Raw genomic sequence first — 23,656 nt, 5'->3', positions numbered from 1 at the left:
ACGCACGCACAATCTCTTCTGCAGACAAGCTGGAGTCTAACACCTAGAAGAGGTAATCCTTCAGTTTCTGCACAAATCTATGATTCCATTCCCATTCTGCAACCGCTGGACACCAGCACAGCTTCAGAGAGGTCTAAAGGTCAAACGCAGGGCTGGTCAGAACCAGAGTATCATCATGTGGCCAGGCCCTCCACAGGCAGGCTTTCACATCAGGGTGTCTTTGAAGGGACAGAGAGAGAGAGAGAAAGAGAGTGAGCGAGCGACAGAGAAAGAACGTGAGAGAGAGAGAGAGAGAGAGAGAGAGAGAGAGAGAGAGAGAGAGAGAGAGAGAGAGTGATAAAGGGAGACCGCAGCATCTATTCTTTGGGTATTTTAGGCAACACTAACGGCGAGGCTAAAATAAAACTAAAGAGGGCAGTTTTACTGCTCCACTTTCGCATAGAACATCACGGAGCGACAGAGCACGACTGGGACTGGGAGAGCAGGGGAGGACATATATGACCATACATCAGTGTAGCTCGTCAAAAGCCCTGCCAAGCATGGATTCATGGGGAGACAGGCGGGTGGAGAGAGGCCCTTCTGTCGTTAGGATTGGGAGGATTACCTTTTAAAGTCAAATGCAGACAGTGGTTAACCTCACCGTCCTCCTTCCATGGCTCATTATAACACGCAGGTCTCCCAGATTAGGCATAGAAACTGTTTACTGAACTGTCTAACACACTGGACCTTTTTCACTCAAGATCCACGCAGGAGACAGTGAGGGGAAATGGCCTCCTACAGCACCTATGGCTCTGCACAGGCTACTAGGCGGGAGAAAGGATATTGAAGAACTGCACATGCTTCTGCTTCCTGTTTTTATTTTGGATTCTGAAAAGTATCACTTCTGTTTCATGTAACGGCCAAGCCATGAGAAATAGCCCATGAGAAATACCCCTGGACTAGAAAGTGACACGTGAGGGCTATTTTGGTGTCAGCGTAAGGACTATTCCCCTGAATAAATACTTGTTGAGACATCCATTCTAGGTAATTCCAAAATAAAATAAACAATAAAGACGCTCTACATCTTCACAACATCACAATGCAGATCCTCATTTACGCGTAAGCCAAGCATCTGCCACAGATGACAGGCTGTCACTGATCTCAGCTCTCCTGAGTACTTCTGACGGTGATGGTGGGGAGTCATGTTCTAATGTTCTCCTCTGCTGGTTCTAGCCCAGACTGAGACCCCTCTCTCTTCTGTGCCTTCAGGAGGGGTCAGTAGACCCTGCGGGATAAAGGAGTGGGCCGACCCCCGAAAAGAAGTCCAGGGGTCATGCCTGAGGTCACGCTGGGTCACATTACGCTGCTGCATCAGTGCCACGTGGCCTTGGCGCACGGAAGAGAGAGACGGCAGGACAGACTAATCTGTCTTTGTCGCCGGATGGTTCAAGCAAATCCAGAGAGCCAGATAAAACAGACACACATGCACATATGGAGCAGCATACACACACACACACACACACACACACACACACACACACACACACACGCGTACAGACACATGTAGACACACATCCGCACAAACAGAAACATAAATACTGCAGTCTTTCTTTAACACACACACACATGCTAAGGCCACATGACACTGATGCAGTATGAGTAATGATGAGTATACTCAAACACACTTACAAATGTACCTACCTCCCAAGCTACCTACACACACACACACACACACCCATACAGTTCACATGGGACTTCTCTCAGGACTCATCTTCTACAACAGATGTTAAAGGAGTTGGAATCCCTCAGAATCCCTTTATAATGTAGTCGCTGGTCAGTGACACCAATTGACCTCATCATTCAAAACCTGTCCGGTCCCCCCACCTCTCACACACACACACACACACACACACACACACACACACACACACACACACCTCTTTTCTCCATTTTCCCTCCCTGCCACTGGCAAAACTGTTTACCACAGAATAGTACAATGTCCAGCTGATACACAGCACGTTTGGATTCCCCTGTTCTCCAGGGCTTTGGGGCAAGGCAGATATAGCACTTTCAGGTCCAGCATGCTGGAAATCAATCTCACTCCCAGGCCATATGATAACACAGATGGTGGCTGTTTGGAGCATGGGGATGCACTGATATTCTCTGGCCACTAGGGGTGGGTATTGCCAAAGAAGTCACGATTCGATTCGTATCACGATTCACATGCCACGATGCGATTCTATCACGATGCATCGCGATACTTGAATTATTGCGATGCATTGCGATGCATTGCGAATTTTCACTGAACACTGTTAGAAAAAAATGAAGCCATTACCAGTGGCTGACTGGCTGTGTATGATCTGGATAGTGTGTTCAATTGATAACTCAAAGCAACTCAGTTCATACATAGCTGTATTTATTTAAACGACTTTTGGAGGTTACTTAACACAAATATTATTATTACTGGATACACTGCATGTTTTGTTTATGAATGACTTGTCGCAGTATCGCGCGGCCAGAAATGCTTGATGTTCGCCAACCATTCATGCAATTTAAAAAAAAAAAAAAAAAAAAAAAAAAAATTTTTTTTTTTTTTTTTTTTTTAAATTAATAATCGATACTTGGCGTCAACAATCGATGCAGTAGATCGTGAAAATTAGAATCGCGATGCATCGTCATGACGATTATTTGGCACACCCCTACTGGCCACGCCTGCTCACATTTATTTTTAGACAAACAAACGCAGGAAACGACGGATTGGACCTACTGTTTTTCTCCCCACACAAAGGTACAAGAATGTCTCGGAAAAAAAAATGGTGGGACCATGGTGGGATATTTGAAGTGAATGACTATCAGTATGCAGAGAGATTTCAGTAAGCTCAGAAGACATGAGCCAGGAGAGGCCATTTAGTGTTGAATGTATCCATCTCATACAGGAACAAACTGCCCTACTGAATAATGTCTGAGCGTGCCAACATTCCTCAAGAGGAACACACACAACAACCCTGTGGCATAGAGTGGACGACGGGAGATAGCCAGGGCGAGTCTATAAAAAGACTTATTGTGGTAGGCGATCTGAACTGGAGATTATAAGAACAAAAAAAATAAAACTAAATGCATAGGCTACCCGAGAAAGCTTCATGTCCACAGAGGAAGCCATTGTTCTCTTTTACAACTAGTCATTGACCTGACTTAACTCATACTATTGTCCCTATGTTTTGCCCCCCTTGTCCTCTCTTGTCTAATTCCTATAATCTTGGGTCAATGTCAAACGCAATAGAATGAGCGGTCCATAAAGGGGTAGAGGTGAAGGCGGGTGAAGCATCATGGATAATGTTAGGCTACAGTGTAGCCTACTCTCTCTGCGTGGAGAAGCGCCTCTTCTGCCTTGGCCTCGGCCACACAGCTGGCCATTGTTCAGTGCGGCTGGCTGACCCCCTCAGCTCAGCACACGTGAGTCATTGGGAGCAACTGCAGGAAGGGGGCTGGAATCTTCGCAGAGAGAGAGAGAGAGAGAGAGAGAGAGAGAGAGAGAGAGAGAGAGAGAGAGAGAGAAAGAGCAGGCCTGATGAAGGGCATGGTTTCTGCTGCTCTTCAGTTTTTACGTAATCAAGGGAAGAGGTTAGAGGGCAGAAGAGAGGGGAAGAGGGAGGGAAATGGAGAAAGACAGAGACAGAGAGAAAGCAAAGCACCCCTCCTTTTGCATTGCTGTGTGTGTGTGTGTGTGTGTGTGTGTGTGTGTGTGTGTGTGTGTCTAGGATATTCCTGTCTAGGGGCGCAAGGATGAATGTATCTAGACACTCGTCTGGTTGAGAGAGAGCTCTGTGGAGCCCTGGAGGACCAAACCCATGTAGGGGGGACTGAGGGACGGAGGGGTGGGGGGGCGTAGGGGATGGAGGAGGGTGTGCTGCTGGTTTTCCACGTGGGGGAGCTGAGCTGAGAGGAGGTGTCCGGCGGTCATTACTCTCACAGCAGCTACAGTCCTCTCCCTCGCTGTCTGCAGCACGATGGGGATGTTTAAGAGAACACACATGGAAACTCACAAACATGCACACACACACGCGTGCACTGCACACACTCATGAGCACAAACCCATGTTAAAGGGACACACCAAAACGTTTGCCCAACTCCTGGTATCAATAGATAGTCTGGGAGATGGAAATGTGAAAACATATTTTTCACACAAACCTATATTGACAGACACTCACATATACTCCTGTCTAACTTAAGACAGATACAAGCCAGCAAGAAAAACATGCATAACATTCTTGCCTAACTCAGACAGACAGGCAGCGAGAAAAAACACTCACACTGTAAACACACATACACACACACACAAACACATCTCCTGCCTAACTTGGATAGACACAAAGTGAGAAACACAGGCAAAAAAATGAAGTCAATGGTCTGGCTGTTGCCCAACAGTGACTCCCTGGCCTCTCTTCATCTGCGGCAGGGAGCCAACGGTTTATTTTAGTAGAACTGAAGAGTGTGTGTGTGTGTGTGTGTGTGTGTGTGTGTGGGGGGGGGGTCCTTTGGGTCTCTCTGGGTCCTTTGAAAGGGGCTCAGGGCTGGGGCCTCTTTTCCAGTGCCAGAGGAGAGGGAAATGTCAGGTACTTTTTATTACAGATTGATGTAAAAACACAGGGGCCCCTCCACATTTGGCAGCCATTTTTATAAACAGCCAGCTACCGTACGTGCCGCTGCTGGGGAATGCAAGGGAAAGGCCAAGAGAGAAGAGGGGAGGGGAGGGGAGGGCCAGTGGCACAGCTGTTTTAGCATGAGGGGGCGTTTAATAGCTCCTAATTGTTCCCACTCCTAGGGGTCAATTACTGGAAAACTGCCTTAAAAAGGCCATCGCATGAGAAGGCAGAGTGACTGTGAGTGTTGTGTTAGAAACAGGCCAATCAGAGTGACACAACAGTCAGACAAACAAAATAGAGTGAAAGTGACAGAGAAAGAAAGAAAGAAAGAAAGAAAGAAAGAGAGAGAGAGAGAAATAAGGAGGAAACGCTGAATTACCTCAAATTCTCTTTGCCATCACTCTCTGTGCTGCCGTCTCCCTGCTGCCTTTCCATCGTGCCCTCGTTTGGCCTCCTGTTGTCCCTCTCCACCTCTCCTCCTCCCTCTTTAGGGTAGGGCTCCAGAGGAGGCAGTGGGGTGTGTCTGCCCTGGCTGCCCATGGTGCCCCCTCCCTGGGCTTGCAGCCTCTCCCTGGTCCCTGTGCCACCCGAGCCTCCTCCGTTGGTGCCCGCTTCGTTGGCGGCGGTGGCAGTCGTGGAGCTGGGAAGGCCTCCTCTCTGCACCTCGTTGCAGCGCTTGATGGCCTGAAGCTGGGACAGGGGCACAATGTCGGCGCCCTGCGGCCGGTGCCAGACGGTGAGGCGGTCGGCCGCGTTGTAGTAGTAGAAGCGGCTGCTCTGTGGGTCGTACAGCTCCCACCACTGGTTCCCGTCGGCCTGACGCACAGTGGCGCCGGCGGGGGGCACCCAGCCGCACTCTCCCGTGGCCAGGTTCACATACATTCTCTCTCGAGTGCGAGGCTCCAGGATCTCCACCCAGTCAGAGCTGAAGAGAGGACAGAGGGAAAGACAGGGGAGGACATGGAGGAGCAATAGTTAGGGCTTATGTCTATCTCAAGGCAATCACCTTTGCATTTACTTGCTTTCCATGTATGTATTTGCATTTGAATGAGGGACCCTGTGAACATAGCATGTATTTGCCACAGCAGAAGGAGTGTGTGCACACAAGCATGCAACACATAAACTATTTCTACAGCAAATTTAGCAAAGACTAAACAAATGAGCTGTAGAATAATCTGCGATCTTCAAGGAAATACTAATATACCCATATGAACACATCTCATAGTAACCACTCCTCAGACCATGCAGATCCCCAGATTAGGCTGTAGAATGTCTCTAAGACACCGAAGAGGCACGTGGATGCATCTCTTCTGCTGCATTAACAACATACCAAATTGGGGACGCAATTTTCGATCCCCAGCAAAAGCACTGAATTAATTACACAGCCAATAATTACACACACAGCCTCATTGACTCAGCCTTTCATCGATAGGTCAAACTGTAGCAGAGTGACTGGCCCACAGCTATGTGTGATTCCTATGAAATAGTGGATGCTTGGCTGATGCCGAACACAAATACTGAAATTTGATTAGGTTTAGAGCACTTTTGCATGTGTGAGGGAGGGGGAATGAGATGAAAGACTTGAGCCAGAAACAAATTGAATTAGGTGTGATGCTCTCAGCTCGGTGTACTAAGCATTCAGATTTGACGTCCTTGAGCCTTTGATCCAGCCTAAGTCTTGTTATGGGCATTATCTCAGTACTGTAGTGATATTGTGTGTGGGACTCCCTGTCAGCATTTGCTTAAACCTAATGCCAGCCCAGGAGAAGCAACAACGAGAGCTGGGACGTCCCTGCATGTGCTTGGGCAAACACATGGCCTACAAATCCTCTCACACACACACACACACACACACATACACACAGACATATACACATATATACACACACACACACAAACACACTAAAGCCAGTAGTCCCAAGGATCACTATCCGCTGACAGAAGCACCATCTGCAGGCTGAGAGGGACTAACTGCCATCTCAGCACAGCAAGTACAGAGAGAACAGAGGAACAGATGGAGAGGATAAGAGAGAGACAGTGAGTGAGACAGAGAGAGAGAGAAATAGTGAGAGAGAGAGTGAAAGTGAGCGAGAAAGAGGTAGAGAGCAAAAAAGAGAGTGAGAGATAGAAAATGAGAGAGAAAGAGATAGAGTGGAAAGAGCTGGTGACATGGAGAGTGTCAGCGAGAGCACAAGAAAAAGAGACATAGAACAAGTGGAGTGAAAGGAACGTGTGTGTGTGTGTGTGTGTGTGTGTGTGTGTGTGTGTGTGTGTGTGTGTGTGTGTGTGTGTACGTACGTGTGTGAACAAGTGTGAGAGTAAGAAATCCTGATCACGTAAGTGAGATAGAGTGTGTGAGCAACAGAGACAGGGAGAGAAAGTTGGACAGAAACAAAAAGAGAGACAGATATGAAGAGAGGGAAAGAGGAAAACGCCCGACCCCGCTAGCACAGGGCAAGGAAATGTCACAGAGATGGCATAGAATGTTCCACACGCGCACACGCACACGCACGCACACACACACACACACACACACACACACACACACACAGCAACAGGGTAAAGAAGAGTATGTGAACTTGAAAGCATTTGGCTTGGGGGTATGTGTATGTACACACCATCAGAATACAGGGTGGAGTCCAAGTCCATAATTCAAATATTTGATCCAATAACAGGAAATCAATCCACCAGGCCTGTTATTCTGTACTCATCACCACCCCAGAGCACAAACAGGGAGCACAATTGTCACGCTCTCACACTAGTAGAGATGCTTATCAGAAAGTTTTCACAGTCTCTGTGAAAGAGAAGAGGGCTCCCATGTTAACCCAAGGGCAGCAGCATCAAATTATGGCTGTCCTTTATACTAAGGTCCTTTCTACTAAGGTCCGACTAGGGAGGATGCAAAAGAGAGAGTCATTGAAGGACCCTGAAAAACTCTCCTCGACCAAAACATGGCAATTCAATGAATTAAAACCACTCAATGTGTCAATCCCGATTGTTAGTGTGGCAGAGTGTGTTTGAAGTTGTTTGCCTGAAAAAAAAAAATGTTTTAAAAGTCTTTCTAGCAACCTCCATGAGATCCCAGCTGTGTCGAACTGCAGGAGGGCAGGACGAGCGCTAGGCTAAACTGGGTCACCGTACCCTCAACGAAGGAGACTACACTTCTTCATGATCTAGTTTCTCGGTGCAATGCACAGCACTGCCTTATGCAAACTCATTTGCAGCCGCGAGGGAGCAGCCTACAACCTGGCCAACAGCACAGGCGTAGAGAACACAGATCCACTGGTGCCATCAGCTCCTTCAAGCAGAGCCCGCATCAGCGTATTTCAACACCCTCACTCACTGGAGACGCGCAAGATAAGTCAATCGCAAGATACGGACACCCTCAGACACAACATTAGGCAGCAAAAAGCTCTCATTAGACCACAACATGAACATGCTGACTAGACTGATAGACAAAACCACACCTGCTAGTACCCATCGTCACCACTCCCGTCCAGCACCAGAGCCCATGCTGCTGAAGCCCCCCTCCCCGGCTGCCTCTGAGGGCACGGGCGTGAAACGTGACCAGCCTGGTCCTGATCCCAGCAAGTGGCAGCTGACCTTGAGGGGTGGCCATGTGCCTGACATGCGCCTGGAGTGGACAGGAGTGAGGAAAGGGTCCCCTGGATGAGCCCGCTGTTGGCACGCCAGCTCAGTCCCCTGGCACTGAACCAACCAACCAACCAACCATCCAACCATCCAACCAACCAGCCAGAGTATCTTAGGAACCGTGTTTCTCTAAAACGATTCTGTCTTGATTCAGAAAAGTTTATAATGGATTTTGTAATTTAGAAGAAAAAGAAATGCACACCTGTGGCGGGCTGAAACACTAGGGTTAGGAATCTCTTGGCACCTCACGATTCGATTCTAAATCGATTATCGATTTCAACATAAAATGGATGTGTAAAAAAAATGGATGGATGGATGGATGTTTTTTTTTTTACACATCCATTTTATGTTGAAATGCAAGCTGCATCGATTATTGCATTGCTCATAGAAAGTCAAAATTGTGACAAGAAATAGCTTTTTCTCTAATAAAGCAAATAGAGAAGGTAATTCATCTGTTGATTTTCTTTAATTATCAAACACAAAGTAGGAAGTGATTTTAGACTCTGAGTTTCAGTTTATAAAATGGATGTGTAGAAAAAATGTTTTTGTTTTTGTTTTTTTACACATCCATTTTATGTTGAAATCGATAATCGGTTTAAAATCGAATCAATCGAATAGAATCAAATCGTTGTCCTCTGAATCGGAATCGAATCGAATCGTGAGGTGCCAAGAGATTCCCACCCCTAGTGTTTCAGTCCGCCACAGGCGTGCATTTTCAGCTTGAGAGGAGAAGCGGAGGGGAAACTCAGAAAACACTCTCAATACTGACATCAGCGTTTGAAACAGCAGGGCAGCTTCCTCCATATTGGCTGCAGCAGCAGTAGCAGAAGGTTGAGGCGGAGAGTAAAGGTGCACTGCTATTGGCCGGGCCCTGCCTGTGTGGCTCAAAGTCTGGACAACGCCAACAAGCACTGCAGGGCAGCGCCACAAACTGTTACTGCTGAAAGGTTGTGTAAAGGCCTCAATATACTTCTGCATCCCTCTCCGTCCTCGAAAAAAAATGGGCGGGCGGTGGATTCAGAAAAATTTAGAAAAATTTGAACGTACTAGTCGGTGCTACATACTACTCCGACGGCTATCCGTCCTGAAACCTATTCAGCGCAGGACCACTTGGTGGGGTAATGCCTGTTTGTCGAGGCCGTAGCTACCCCATTACCTCTTTGTTGGAAGTCTTTCATTGATTTTACTCACTTTCCTCCCTCCTCGCAACTGTCACTGACTGACATGTAGGGCTGTAACGATATTGGATCGAACCGAGAAATCGCGACACTCTGGGCCACGAACCTGCATCGCGATGCGAAGAGGCAGAACCGCGACACGCCCTCAGCGGTCACGTGATACAAACATTTTGGTTCGCTAGTAAGCTTACACGTGTGCTGTGCGCAATGGCTACCTCAGATGACATTTGACTCGGCCATTTGAATTGTTGGCGCGTGGTTGCCGGATTGTTTGTCGCTGGAGGACTGCTCTGCACGGAGAATAGAAGTGTGTGCGTTGATTGCTCCGTAGCTGTCTCTCCCTCTCCGGAGTTTTGGTTGCGGGTGGTCTAACGCTCCCTCAGAAGAAAGACGTACACTTCGTCGTGTTTTGACCACTGTTTTCCCGTACTTAAATTGTTTTGAGTTAATAGGCTGTGAGAGAGCCACCAGTACTTTATGTTACTTTCTTTGGATCTTTCTGTATTTTGTTTGTATGAATGTGTGTGTGCTTTCGTTACTTAACGGCCATCTTGTGATGTACGGGGTTGCTGTGTAACCCTAACGTTCAGTTTGTAGTGGTTCCCAAGTGTGCGCATTGTGTGGAAGTGCATACCATAATACGTGGTGTAGTAGTGTGGCGGCTATTCACTAATGTGTGTAGTGTTCTGAAACATTGTAACACGTTTGATTGCTCTGGTTCGTGTGCGTGAGTTGGGTTATTCCAGATCTTATAGCTCTTTTTGGTGGGTGTGTTACTGTTGCCAGTAGCCTGTATATCGCGGGTAATCGTGGGTAACTTTGATGGCAGTGTATGAGGGTGTGCGTGTGTGAGAACTGTTTTTGTCATGTCATTAAATACCAGTGACCAGATATTTATTAAACTACAGAAATAAAACGTTTTATTTTGCTAAACTCTTGCCTCCTCGATATTCATTCATTTGATTAGCCTGGGCCCTGGGTTCATAAAATACGTGGCAGTTAGGGTCTGTCACATTTGGCCATACACTGCCATCATAGTTTAAGTTATTTAAGTTATTTGGTTATTTATGTGTTGTTTCCCTCATATTTTTAGGCTATGTTCAAGCCTACTTTTTCAGAAGTTTGTTGAATGTTTTTCAACAGCATTGCTTTGAGTAATAAAAACCTCAATATTTGGTTATAAATTGTTTCTTAATTTTTTGTATAGCTCATACTTATTCTAATGTGAAATAAAAAATAATAATAATAATAATAATAATAATATCGTGGGGTGTATAGAACCGTGGGTCAAGAATCGTGATACGAATCGAATCGTGAGGTAGGTGTATCGTTACAGCCCTACTGACATGACATGACATGTAAGCAGGTGTCATTACATGGGCCTTGGAGACATGTAGCTCAGTTATAAATCACGTGTCTAATGCTATATATTCACTTGAGAAGGCAAATGTATCTCCATCGTGGTGGTCGTTTTTTTTGTGAAAAACATAGTAGCGATTTATAACAAAACAATATGCTTATCTTACATACAATAGAGAAACTATTATAAAACGATCCATACGTTCTTATTTTCTTTGGTATTTTTGTCACATTCAGATTTGCAATGATTTCTGGGTAACCTTTATATCAATACAACGCTATGACAACGCACTCTTTGTGGCCAAGAGACGGTTGCCTTGTCAAAAAGTGGTAACGTGAATGTGTCACTATGAAACAAAGCATGCACACTTCGAGCAAAATTACCCCCAAACCTCTGAGAAAAGGGCCAGAAAAATAAACCCACGGTAATCATAGCAATCAACATGCAGTTTAATAGTTATATCAGCCACACAGCAAGAGCATGCATACCTCAAAATACAGTTGTGGGACTGCCTTTTCAACCATGAATATGTTGAAAAACACATACAGGAGCACACTTACTTATGATCCTCTCCCTGGACACCTTTAATGCCCAATTTTCAAGAAGACGATCTTAGAGAAATCGTTCTGTGTGTGGTAGTCGTTTATTGTATAAATACCTCTTCCCGGCAATCCTCACATACAGCGAACGATGGCAACAAGACAATGGCTGATGATGGAGCTGGACTAGTTTGAGTTTGTTAGCAGAGGACGTGCTTGTAGCAATTTTTTTTGGGTGACAACTACAACAACAACAGAACAGGAGACAGAGGCATAGGTGGTATGTACGTTTACTATATTTTCCGCAAAATCATTTCCGCAAAAATTACGTTAGATGTCAGTTCAAGCTGGTTGGAGAAGGCACTTTCAACACCGAGCCACCAGCCAAGAGACCAACAGTGGTCGGGAGGAATGTACTTTTCGAGGGTTTAAATAAAATACAGTAGCCGTAATGCCGCAAGCGGTGAGGCTTTGTAGTTTACCAAAGTCGTACTAAAACATTTTGACAGAAAACAGGAAATGTGAGCACATGTGTGATTCCGGAAATGATGTTGTTTGGGAATGATGCCGTAAGCTGGCCAATCACAGCCAAGGGGGTATCAGACTCTTTCCTACTCTTTAAGAAAAGTTAGAAAAAAGCGTTTGTCTCCGACCAGCTCTCCGACGGCTCTCCGACGGCTCGGATGGGCGTCAACACCTGGGTGAAGGTTTTACCAAGGTGTGCCAAAGTGTCCCTCTACGACCAAATCGGAGAGAATCGTAGAAGTGTAAAAAGGCCTTAACAACGCCACCTTTTTGTTGGGGTTTCACTGTTAATGACAAATCGAAGTGTCATATTCTACTTAAACTACAGGAGTCCTGGACCACCCAATACTGCCATCTTTGACCAACAGAAGCCTGCTACCCTTTGATATCTGCTGTTGACTGGATGAGATGGAGACATCCTGTGTGGGGTGGCAAGAGGGTTGGCAGGTAATGCAGGTTCACCGTGCCAAGTGGATCTGGCAGTGTTAAACTGGTCTTCTTGCAGTCGTCCTCTCAGCAGCCTTCAACTTCAACAGTCGAACCATCTGGACTCCACACCAACAAACAGCCCACTTCACCGTAATTAACACCGCTAACTACTTCAGCCTTATCTGGCCAGACAGACTCACTCTGCAGTGTGGTGTTCAGACAAAGTCTTCTGTGTGGATAAACAAGTTTGTGTGTGTGTGTGTGTGTGTGTGTGTGTGTGTGTGTGTGTGTGTGTGTGTGTGTGTGTGTGTGTGTGAGAGAGAGAAAGTGTATGTAAGAGTGAGTGTGAGTGTGTGTGTGTGTGTGTGTGTGTGTGTGTGTGTGTGTGTGTGTGTGTGTGTGTGTGTGTGTGAGAGAGAGAGTATGTGAGTATGTGAGTGTGTGTGTGTGTGTGTGTGAGAGAGAGAGAGTATGTGTGTGTGTGTGTGTGTGTGTGTGTGTGAGAGAGAGAGTATGTGAGAGTGAGTGTGAGTGTGTCTGTGTGTGTGAGAGAGTGTGAGCGTGAATAAACCACAGGTCTAGAAAGGATAATAGTTTTGAGGGGGTGGCGGGGTCACTTTTTATGATGACTCCCTCAATTCACAAAAGAACCCCCAACTGTGTTCACCATGAGTACTGCAGGCTATAAGGCGATCGATCAAGGGTTTTATGGAGGGGAGGGTGACTAAGGGGGCAAAATTTACGGGCATCAGTAACTGAAGGCATTTATGTGACCCATCCCCCAACCCCACCCACTCTTTTCTCAGTGTCTGTGAAATCCTGAGGGAGGCTACGGTTTCAGCCACGCATACATACTTTGCGGTGAATTGCAGTCTGCCAGGGTCATATGTTGGGCATTACACCATCATAAAAAAAAATTCTTCAAGTTGTTTTAGTTTTTTCAGCACACATGTAGAAACTGACATGTGAACACTATAATAAAGAACGGACGGGGTGAAGGTTAGCTGACAAGGACTCATCTTACTTCAACAGGTAAGGTAGTATTACGCCTGCAGCGACTGGGACAGGCTTTTAATGATGAAAACTCCTTTTATTTCCTTTTAAGTGCTGGTTAGGACCCCATCTCCCTATTGTGCTCCCTTCCTCTCCTCAAGTGCACAGCTCAAATCCTTTTTGGAGCTCCTCTTAAGCGTGTCAATCATGGGGCTTAGCATGTCTGGCAAGATGAGAGCCTTTGCATATTACGCAACATGGGCCGGGGAGATAACGAGCACCCTGTGGTCGTTTTAGTAAATAAACGATTGAGTGATTTGCTGTGGGAGGTGCTAGCGCTCTCCAACATCCACTCCAACAGCCTGTCAGAATCTTCACATCCAACTGTTCACACAAATGTACGAGAGGCACGAGCAAGGCTGTGAAGAGGCCAGGGTTCAAACCTGCAGCTGCCATTGCCCTTATAAAGGCACCGACTCGAGTCTCTGAGCCAACCCAAAGGGGCTCAAAGTGTTAGATTCTTCTGCCATACGTGAGTGTGCCGTCTGGTAAAAATTACGGCAAAAAAACTAAAATTGTGAGATGATGGTATTGTGTGCTTATTCTCAAAATCTGACAAAAGCTTTGCTTCTCTTTGATGGGCACACATGGGCTTTGGTTGCACGTCTTGGCCAGGCAGATCTTTTCTCAACCTGAAAGTTATTCCAGGAGTGAAGCAAAAAAAATACATCATATTAACTGTAATAGGACCCCTGAAAATAGGCACCACACGACAGAACAGCACGCCAAACCCCAAGACACGACATGCACGCATGTAGACGTGCATACGAAGACAAACGGACCCAGACACCCTCACTCTGCTTCCTTGAGCTTTGTGGGTCACCCTGATCCTTCACTGTGTCCACAGTAAACTAAAACAGGCGTCTAATAATAGCCAGCCATTCAATTCTCAGCTTTACAGGAGCAAAAACAACTCTGGAGTTGTGATGCACCATTGTCTTGAAAATAACCAGTGGCATACGTCCCAGTAGAAGGCAACAGCACTGGATGGCATTCTCTGTAAATGAGGCCAAAAGCAGGATTCATTCACATTAATTTACAAGTGCTTGGTTAGGACACCTAAAGCCAAATCAGTTTTAGAATATTCCATCAGTCAGGCCTGATATGAGAGTCTATTCAAAAGTCTATCTTGAAGGGGAAAAAAATGTGTTACTTAGCCGCCTGGTAACTTGAACACGTGGGGTGAGAACATTCCAGCTTCATCTATGACAGCTGCAAAGGTAAACACTCGTAGGACAATGGGAGTCCACACAAACCGGATCAAAATGGGAATCAGGGGCCTGTGTCGCCCCGAGCCAACTCCTGGAGCGTCCCTTCATTGGCCCTCCCAGGCGGGTATGGTTGGAAACTGGCCTGACGACGAGTTATTCTGAGCAAGGCACTTGACCCCACATCCCTAGAGGACCACGCCAAGCCAGTGTTTAAAAAACAGGGGCAGCTATTCATCCAGCTAACCTAGTGCAGTCTTCAGGCCAAACTCTGTGGCTGCCGCTGCCAAACACAGCTACCATATTTACAGACCTGCTATTTCCTGCCAGGGCCTGGGAGACAATAAATCCATTCTCCACAAGATTCTGTAATTAGACATAAAAAAAAAGAAGTAATTTGAAGAATTGATATCCTTCCTGTGCACCCAACCAAAGGAGGTTAGAGGCAGATGAGAAAGCAACCGTCCATAGGTGTGGGCCCCAGGAAATGCCTACCTGAAAATAGCTGCGTGTGTTTACTTTAACACATTTGGTCCCAGGAACTAGCTACTGCAAGTGTGAACGGGAAAGGATAAACACTATGGTACTAACCAGTGTTCACGTTAGCCGGCTATGGCCGGACATTGGCCGATTGAACGCATGAATGGCCGGTACAATAAGATGTAAACGGTCCAAATGTCCGATAGAAAATATGTATGTAGGCTATGAATAATCAGTAACATATGAAAACAACAAAACAACTGTAACATAAACCTGAATATAATCAGCCTGCTATGTCATTAAAAAAAAGTTCTAAAGCAGATTTGGATTGCATTCGGAACATGCGCTGGTCGAGGCTCCGCAACACACGCAGGCTGGTTTCCCCGCTAAAAACTGTTCACTAAAATAAACAATAACAAAATTTCAAAATGGCTAAGCAGACGTCTCTCGGTCAGTTCTTCAAAAAGACAACTGATAGCCTTGATAGGCCTAATGATTCGTCAAGAAATGATTCGACTCCAAGTACATCATCCGAGGCCCCGACGGATTTAGGAAATGCGCCTGCCAAAAAACTTAAAAGGAGTTTAAAAGCTGAATGGGTCGAGCAATTCCGTTGGCTAAGGTCGGAAAAGGTGGATGGTCGAGACACAATGTTCTGTAATTTGTGAGAGAGCAGGCAAGTTAAACGGCTTTACGAAAGGCTCCATCAATTTAAAAAGATCTGCCTTAGTTGACCATAGCGAGTCGTCTGACCACAGAGCCGCTATGTCCCTAACACCGCAGCAAAGTGAAATGAGAGTGCACTGCGATAACGCCACTAAATCTAAAAGAGACGCACTCGTGGCACAAATGAAAGTGGTGTATCACATGGCTAAACGTGACATCCCAAGTAATCAGTTTTTCAATATTTTTTTGACGACTACTTAGGCTAAATAAATTGCATTTATTGAAGAAACTTATGCTAATTTGTGTCGTTTCTCATTTGGAGTTTTGGTGGTTATTTAATTAGGCTATTAGTGAATAACGTCCGGTAGACATTCCAAATGGCCGATATTCTGGAATAGCGTCGGACATTTGTCCGGCCAAAAAAAAGTCTAGCGTGAACCCTGGTACTAACTGGTCCCAATCACCTCAACCGACCAAACAAATCAAGTCAGAATAAGAAAAATGTCATGAACACAGTACACACACAGACAAACAAGAGTGCACAAACACAAAACAACACACATACACACACACACACACACACACACACACACACGTTGTGACAGGATGAGATTGGGGGTAGGGGAGAGGAGAGAGACTAAAGTGGCAGCTCGTTTGGACAGAAAACAAACGGTCAGCTGCACCTGCCACAGGAATTCTATAGCTCTATTGTGCACAACCTCTCCTGTCATTCTTAAAATACCAGGAAGAAGAGGTTACAAACACACAAAGCCATCTGTGACCTACGGTAACGTACACTGTTTGTGTGTGTATGAAATCCAGACTATTCCTGTTCAACAGCAAAGGAACAGGTCTACCATTCCTTGCCAAACAGGCCATCAAGACAATACCACACAGGTCTCCGTCCCTTGTATGTGGGATTCAATTACCTGTCCACTAATGCACAGGGAGCAAGGTTTAATTTAGCTTCACACCAGGGCTTGACACTAACTTTTTGGCTTAGGAGCACTGTGCTCCTAACCCAGAAAAATTGGGAGCACCAGCAAATATCTAGGCGCACCACTATAAAAAGTTGGCCAAACCAAGTAATACTACTATTGATCAATGTTAACAACCTGGAATAACATGTTTGAACAGATTATAAAAGGAAAGGCATGACCTTGCTAAGGCCTACATTGATAGGTGGAAAAGAATTGCATGGTATTTTAGGTGATTTAGATCAAGGGTTCCCAACCTTTTCGACTTTTCCGTATTTGTAACAGGTCAGAGCCAAACAGACACTCCGCTTATTTTAGTTTATCTATATTCCATTAGGCTAATTTAATCTATAATCCATTAATTCTTATTTATAAGCGAACATCAGCACCTGCTACAGGTGGAAGCCTAGAAATTAATAAAAGAATATCTAACTCCAGATATTGCATCAAAATTGTATTGTGCACCAAAAAACAACATAAAATCAAACACAGAACTTAGTTGCCGTAGGCCTAGGCCTATTTGTGCACAGCAAACAAGCAAGGAAATAACACCAGAATATACTCAAAAAGGTAGCATGCACTCAAATCAAGTGATAAAACATGCAAACAAGACCACTCAGCTAGGCCTAATTAAAATAGGTGATGCTTCAGACATGCAAACAAATAGGTTCAAATAATGTTCAATATAATGATTCAAATAATTGAAAAAATTATTTAAATCTGTGGCTGCAATCTATTATCAACATAAATAGCACTTCCTGGGCAGTATTTCGAATTGGTAGCTCTCCACAGATAGGCATGTCCTCTTGGAGAATAACATAACACTCCAATAATAACGCCAAAAAAACAGCACTAATGCAGCTTTACTGACGTCCGTCGACTCGTCTAACTTGTTTTAAAAGGAGCGGGCTGCCTTTCATCTGAGTGCTGGATGTCACGTCTCCAAATGTCGAGCGCCTCAATTTGAGCGCCTCAATAGACAGCTTTAAAACGCACTCAACACACTGCGCTTGGGCTCAATCTCCATTCAAAAAACCAAATATAATTGAATCAGGGTTGTATTTACGCTGAATATTAATTGTGTTGGTAGTAGTTCTTTCGCTTAAGAAACTTCTCAATTTCTCCGCTAATATCGCCACAGACTGGTCTAGTTATTTTCCTAGGGAAGTCGTGGAGTGTGGGTTGGCGACCATCTAACCAGGGACTGCATTCTGTCGGTTGCTTTGCATTAAGGTGATCACTTAAAGACAAGCTGCTTCTGTTCTAGCTAAATTTAGCCTTCAAATGCTCCATACAACTTTGGTTTGGTCGATTGTTCCGTCATTTAGCCTCTTAAATAGAAACTTTCCGCTCAGCTCTCCCCATCTTCCACTATCGCTTCGTTATCTCCTGTCTAAATGACTGCAGGCACGTTTCGTGTCGTGTCAACACAAACCGAAAGTAAACATGTTGCGTAGGGCTGGGCGATATGGGAAAAAGTTATATTTCGATTTTTTTCCCCCAAAATTTTCGATTTCGATTTTATATCACGATATGAACAAAATCACCCCAAAGATTTTTGAAAAACGTACATGCAATTTCCCGCATTCTGGTGCATTTTACCATGTTTTCTCTGAGATGTAAATCATGTTATCAGCATATCAAATTCACAATTGATATAGGTTTGGTAGCCTGATAATTATGTTGGCTACATTCAAACTGACCACCTCATTAAAGTATGACTGTTCAGGTCAGAAATGGCCAAATGTGTATTGAAACCCATAGTCTTTAAGGATGGAAGCTGCCAGAAGTAAACGGTTAACGTAGGGGAAATAGTTTTCATACATGGCAAAGCTTGACAGCATGCCCAGCACACCAATGTTCATTTTATTTGTGGCATTGACATCATCTTTCGTGTGTGAGTCAAAGAGAGGTATACAAGTGAGTGACACATTAAAAAAAAAAAAAATCTTCTTTGGTGAGTGTGTTTGCTGTCGTTAGAAAAACTGCCATTAGCTAGCTAACGTTAACGCCAGATTAGCTCACGGTTGTTATGGCAATAACAATACGATTATAGCCAGATAATGTCCATTGGGTGGTCCTTAATTGTCCACTACAGGTAAAACTTGGGCAACTCTGACTTACTTTCCTCTTCTTCGAAAAAAAAATCCGTATGTCCATTTCTGTGGTCTGCTTCTAGCGCGACGCTCCGATCAAATCAGAGAATGAATGAACATTAATGACAGTTGAATCTGCGTGCGTGACGAGGCTGCGTAGTACACCAGGAAAACGCGGAGTGGATTTATATTGCTGTGGGTATTCCCCACTGATAAAGTGGAACGGATTTAATTGTGAAGCAATGGAAAGAATAATGGACTAGTAGACCAGCAGTCACGCACGCACTATTTTGACTGCAAAAGTGGGGGGGTCGAAACGACTTGTTTTGAAAAGTGAGGGGGTCTTGTCCCCCCCCAATTACATTGTCGCGACGCCCATGGGCTACGTGCGGCGCTGTATTCAGGGGTCTGTGAAAACATTGATTTTTTTTTTTTTGAAGGCGCCGTCTAATCGAACGTCTCATTTAAAACCGTAGAAAAAAATTACATCGCGATTAAAATCGAAATCGAAAAATCGCCCAGCCCTAATGTTGCGTTACCTGTGTTAAAATATTTTATCGCATTAAGCCCGTCTACAATGATATCATAGATTAACGCATTAACGTTGATAGTCCAAATGAATATTGTTGTCAAGTAAAAATCAGTTCTTCTTGGAAAATTAGTGGGGGGAAAAAACACCCTGAAACCCGCAATTTTTGCCTATTTCTACGCGTGCGACTGTGATTTCAAATCAAGTCGCACGGCCAAAATTCCAGTCGCATATGCGACCAGATCAGTCGCACTGGCAAGCCCTGCACACACTCACCCAGTACTGGGGTTGCTGTCATCAAGTGTGTGTGAAGCTCGTCGGGATTCTCTGTGTTCAGTATTGACCCGGCTTTAGCAAGACCGGAAACACCTGTCGCAACAGCAGGGGCACGTCAGGGGTGCGGAAAAAGACGGTCAATTAGCTAAGGTATGTACAACAATGAGTCTGCCTAAGACCCTGGGCTCAGATGGTGACAACAGGAAGGCTAGGGGGAAAGGCCATGCTCCTGTGCCGAGATTGGCATTATAAAGCATAGGCTAAGTAGAGTTAAGTTAATTGTTGATACTAATTTAAAACAACATAAAATAAAATATGTAAGATATAATTTTTTACATGTAGTTTTTACTATTTTTTTTTTTTTACAGTAGAGTAAAACACTTCAAAAGCCAAATGCTAAAAATATAAAGTCAGCCTACCAGAAGGACAAGCCAACAACTGGACAACAGAGATGACTAATCCAGTCATCATCAAATCATGTCCCAGGAGCGGAAGTCTCAACTCACCCGCCGAGTGGACAGCTGCTTACCTGCTTTCCCAAATAGATAGTAACCTTGGGAACACAGTGCTAAGGCTGGGTACCCACAAGCCCAGATAATACTGTCCCTGACCCTGGGGGCTGCTCTAAAAAAACATGGAAGGACGTATTTGGGTATTAGAGAAAGGTTAGCGGAGGTAAGCAAGGCGGGGGGAAAAGGCCACATGCTTCATAAGTCACAGGAACCAGCACAGCATTCATAAGGGATTCCCACCTTGCTGTTGGTCACTGAGGGGAGGCAGTGTGGGGGTCAGTGGAGTGTGTGTGCGGGGGGGGGGGGGGGGGGGGGGGGGGCACAGAGGCACTTGCAGCTGCTGGTGCCTGTTGAACGTGTCCCGCTTTCTCCAACAGAAGTGCGAGCCAACACTGAGCTCTGTTCTGTTTTTTTATGAAGGGGAGAACATGCCAGGAATGATGGAGCTGGCCTTGTCTTCACAGATCAGGCATGGGGATGAAGCTGGGAAGCGGCAGTGTGCCAGGAAAAAGGAAATGCACAAACATGAGCGACAGGGAGGGACAGAGAGGGGTGAGAGCAGAGAGAGAGAGAGAGAGAGCGAGAGACAGAGAGGGGTGGGAGCAGATAGAGAGAGAGAGCGAGAGAGAGGGGTGAGAGCAGAGAGAGAGAGAGAGAGAGAGAGAGAGCGAGAGACAGAGAGGGGTGGGAGCAGATAGAGAGACGATGCAAGACGAGAGAGTGTGAGGCAGCCGAGAAGAAATGCGTTGAAGAGAGATGATAGAGAGAGAGAGCAAAGGGCATGTGGGGTGGAGGAGTTGAAAGGGAATAAGAGAGAGCAGTGAGAGGTGCAAGGCCGTGCGAAAGAGCAAGAGGGCCCAGGGAGCTGTGATTGACAATCACACCAAGGGCCCATCAGAGTAGAAGAGGTTCGAATCATCCACTCTGCTCGAGCCCCTCAAAAGACCAATGTGGAACAGAAACACATGCGTGCACATGATGGCAGTACTCCGATCCGATCCGATTCTCTCCATGGGGTCTCCATGGGGGGTTAACTGCGTTATCTCACGGCACATGGCAGTGACAAATCCAGATCTTGGCCGTTTCAGTTCAAATCATATGCGGAATGTTTACATCCCTACGTTGATTATACAGTAGGGCTGGGGCTGGGGGTAAACGATTATTTTCTAAACCAGGGGTTTTCAACTGGGTTTGTCCCAGGGACCACCATTCTGACTAGAAAGTAATCCACGGCCCACTGATGTGCCTGCGCGCTCGCGTGTGTGCGCTTGTTCGTGCATGTGTGGGGAGAGGGGAGACGTGTCAGTGTAATATCTGGGCATGGTGAAGTCCACACAGCCTGTCTATTCGTGGCGAATTGGTAGACAGCGACAGTCTCATATCATTCTCTTGCCCTGTACTTATTCTTAAAAAAAAATGCTCTCACACAGGTAGTTTGAAAGTTTGCAAAATACACCTCATTGCTTTTGCAGCAAGCTCTGGAAATTCGGTCTGGCAACTTATCCAGAACTTAGCACAGGCTACCATAGACTGGATAGGTGCAAGGCTACATTCTGTCAGCGTGAATCACCTTTATATTATTTTAGACATATTTTTCTTATTTCAGACATTTTCAAGAGTAATCTGGAAATGTGTTGAAATATCCAAGCAATTTTTTTATTTTTTATTTTAAATCGCGGAACCCCTGCAATACCGCCGCGGACCACCAGGGGGCCGCGGACCACCGGTTGAAAAGCCCTGTTCTAAACGATTAATCTGGCGATTATTTTATCGATTAGTCGACTAATCTAACGACTTATTGGACGATTAGTCTAACGATTATTTTTCTGTTGCTCGATTAAAACCATAATGTATCTCAAATAAATACCAAAAAAATCTTAATAATATACTTTATTGAGCACCGTTTTGCACAGCAAAAGTCCAACAATGCATTTCATGTTTATCTAGAGGCACAGTCAAAATGTTTGGTACTCAAATGAGCCCTATCACACTTGGATGTGGTGCTCATTAATTTAAATGTTTTCAGTGCTTATAAAAACATAATGCCCATAACATCATTGAATATTAATGTCTGTCTAATATTCGTTCCAATTATAGGCTATATATATTTTGAATAGGCCTAATCAAATTTATTATAGCCTATTAACGAAGTTTGGAGTCAAAGCTATAGTGAAAAGGCAGGCTGTGGCCTAAAACTGTGTTGGCTACAAACACTTGTTAACAAACTTATGCTAATTATCTGGGGGAAATTCTCTGGAGTCAAGTTGTCATTGCGTGTATCAAACCATTGTGAATGTCATAACATTAAAACAGGGGACGACTTACTCCTTGTAGAAGAGCTCCAGTGGTTTCCTCAGGTGAAAGTTTCAGAACATCAGTCGCGCGCAATGCCAGGATGCTTTATTTTAATTGGTTGCTGGGTTAAATCTTACCCAGATACAACAGATACAAAAGATACGTTTTTTTCTGATTGGCTATTGTGTAGCCCATTTCTTTTTTTGGATTGGCTGATAAGTGGCACCTGACCTCCCGTCAGAACTCAAGGGGATTCGGGGAGACGTGCATGATTCCTCCATGGTGAGGGCAGCGCGGCCAGGTAATGTTTGCGTGCAGCGGCACATTATATAGCCTAGAGGTTTTTTTCAGTGTGAGAAATACGATGTGTGGCGGGAGTGCGTGATTAAAGACCGAAATGAGTGACTGTCACGCTCAATGCGTGACACTTGAGAGCCCTGCATTGGCGATCTAACGTAGTGAATCATGATACATACTATAAGCTGGCCAACGTTAGTCTAATGTTATGGGTTTGACTCGCAAATTACCACAGCATGAGTTAGCTCTCTGTGCCGTTTGTTCGTGCTTGGTTGCCGTGTTCTGGAGCCGTAAGTTAGATGCTAACTAACGTTAAATAAACTGGCACAGCTGTCTAGCCTCTAGTAGCTAACGTTAACTACTAGCAACCAAGCACGAACAAACTGCACGGAGAGCTAAGAAGATAGTTAGCTAGCACCACAAAAGTGCGCAGAGCTCAAGCTACACAACACACTGAACAAACGTTAAATTAATGTAACCAACGTTACTTATTGTCCCCTTCACGTGAGACAAAGGGGTGCCTCCGCTTCAGATGCTCCCACATCGCTGTTGTGCTGGTGTGGTATGCCAACTCCATTTGGCAAAGACTGCAAATAAACGACACCTATACGTTTGGGACTGAATTTGAAGTATTCCCATACCTTCGATGATTTAGGGCGAGGTATTTGGACTTTTTATTTTAATGAGGCTTTTTGCAGGGCTTTGATGGGCATCCTGCTGTGAGGTGGTTGGCGTTTCTATCTCCAATCTAATTGCACAATGTTTGTTTCTGTTTGGTTCAGCCACGTGTATGTGCCGAAGCGTCGACGTAAAAAAAAAGGCGTCGACGTAATTTTGAAATTACAGCTACAGCACTATTATACAGTAAACGTTGTGAAATGAAACAAAAACACACCACAGTTAAAGTTGTATTAGTATTCATTGATTCACATCGATATGAATGGATTACATGACTAACAACTG

The 23,656-nt window shown here is 45.1% G+C and overlaps 1 protein-coding gene across 1 annotated transcript in view; it reads right to left on the bottom strand.

Moving 5' to 3' along the window:
- Positions 1-23,656, bottom strand: part of arhgap46a (Rho GTPase activating protein 46a) — a gene marked incomplete at its 5' end in the record, with an annotated part of 50,816 nt that overhangs the window by 19,112 nt on the left and 8,048 nt on the right. Inside the window, one exon of the mRNA XM_080846659.1 lies at positions 5,002-5,547. Within this exon, the coding sequence (XP_080702785.1) occupies positions 5,002-5,547 (546 nt within the window). The remainder of the gene's footprint in view (positions 1-5,001; positions 5,548-23,656) is intronic.

The sequence above is a fragment of the Sprattus sprattus genome, assembly GCF_963457725.1.
Source record: "Sprattus sprattus genome assembly, chromosome: 10".
NCBI lineage: Eukaryota > Metazoa > Chordata > Actinopteri > Clupeiformes > Clupeidae > Sprattus > Sprattus sprattus.
Note: the sequence above shows the minus strand (reverse complement) of the source record. Positions and strands in the feature narration are given on the sequence as shown.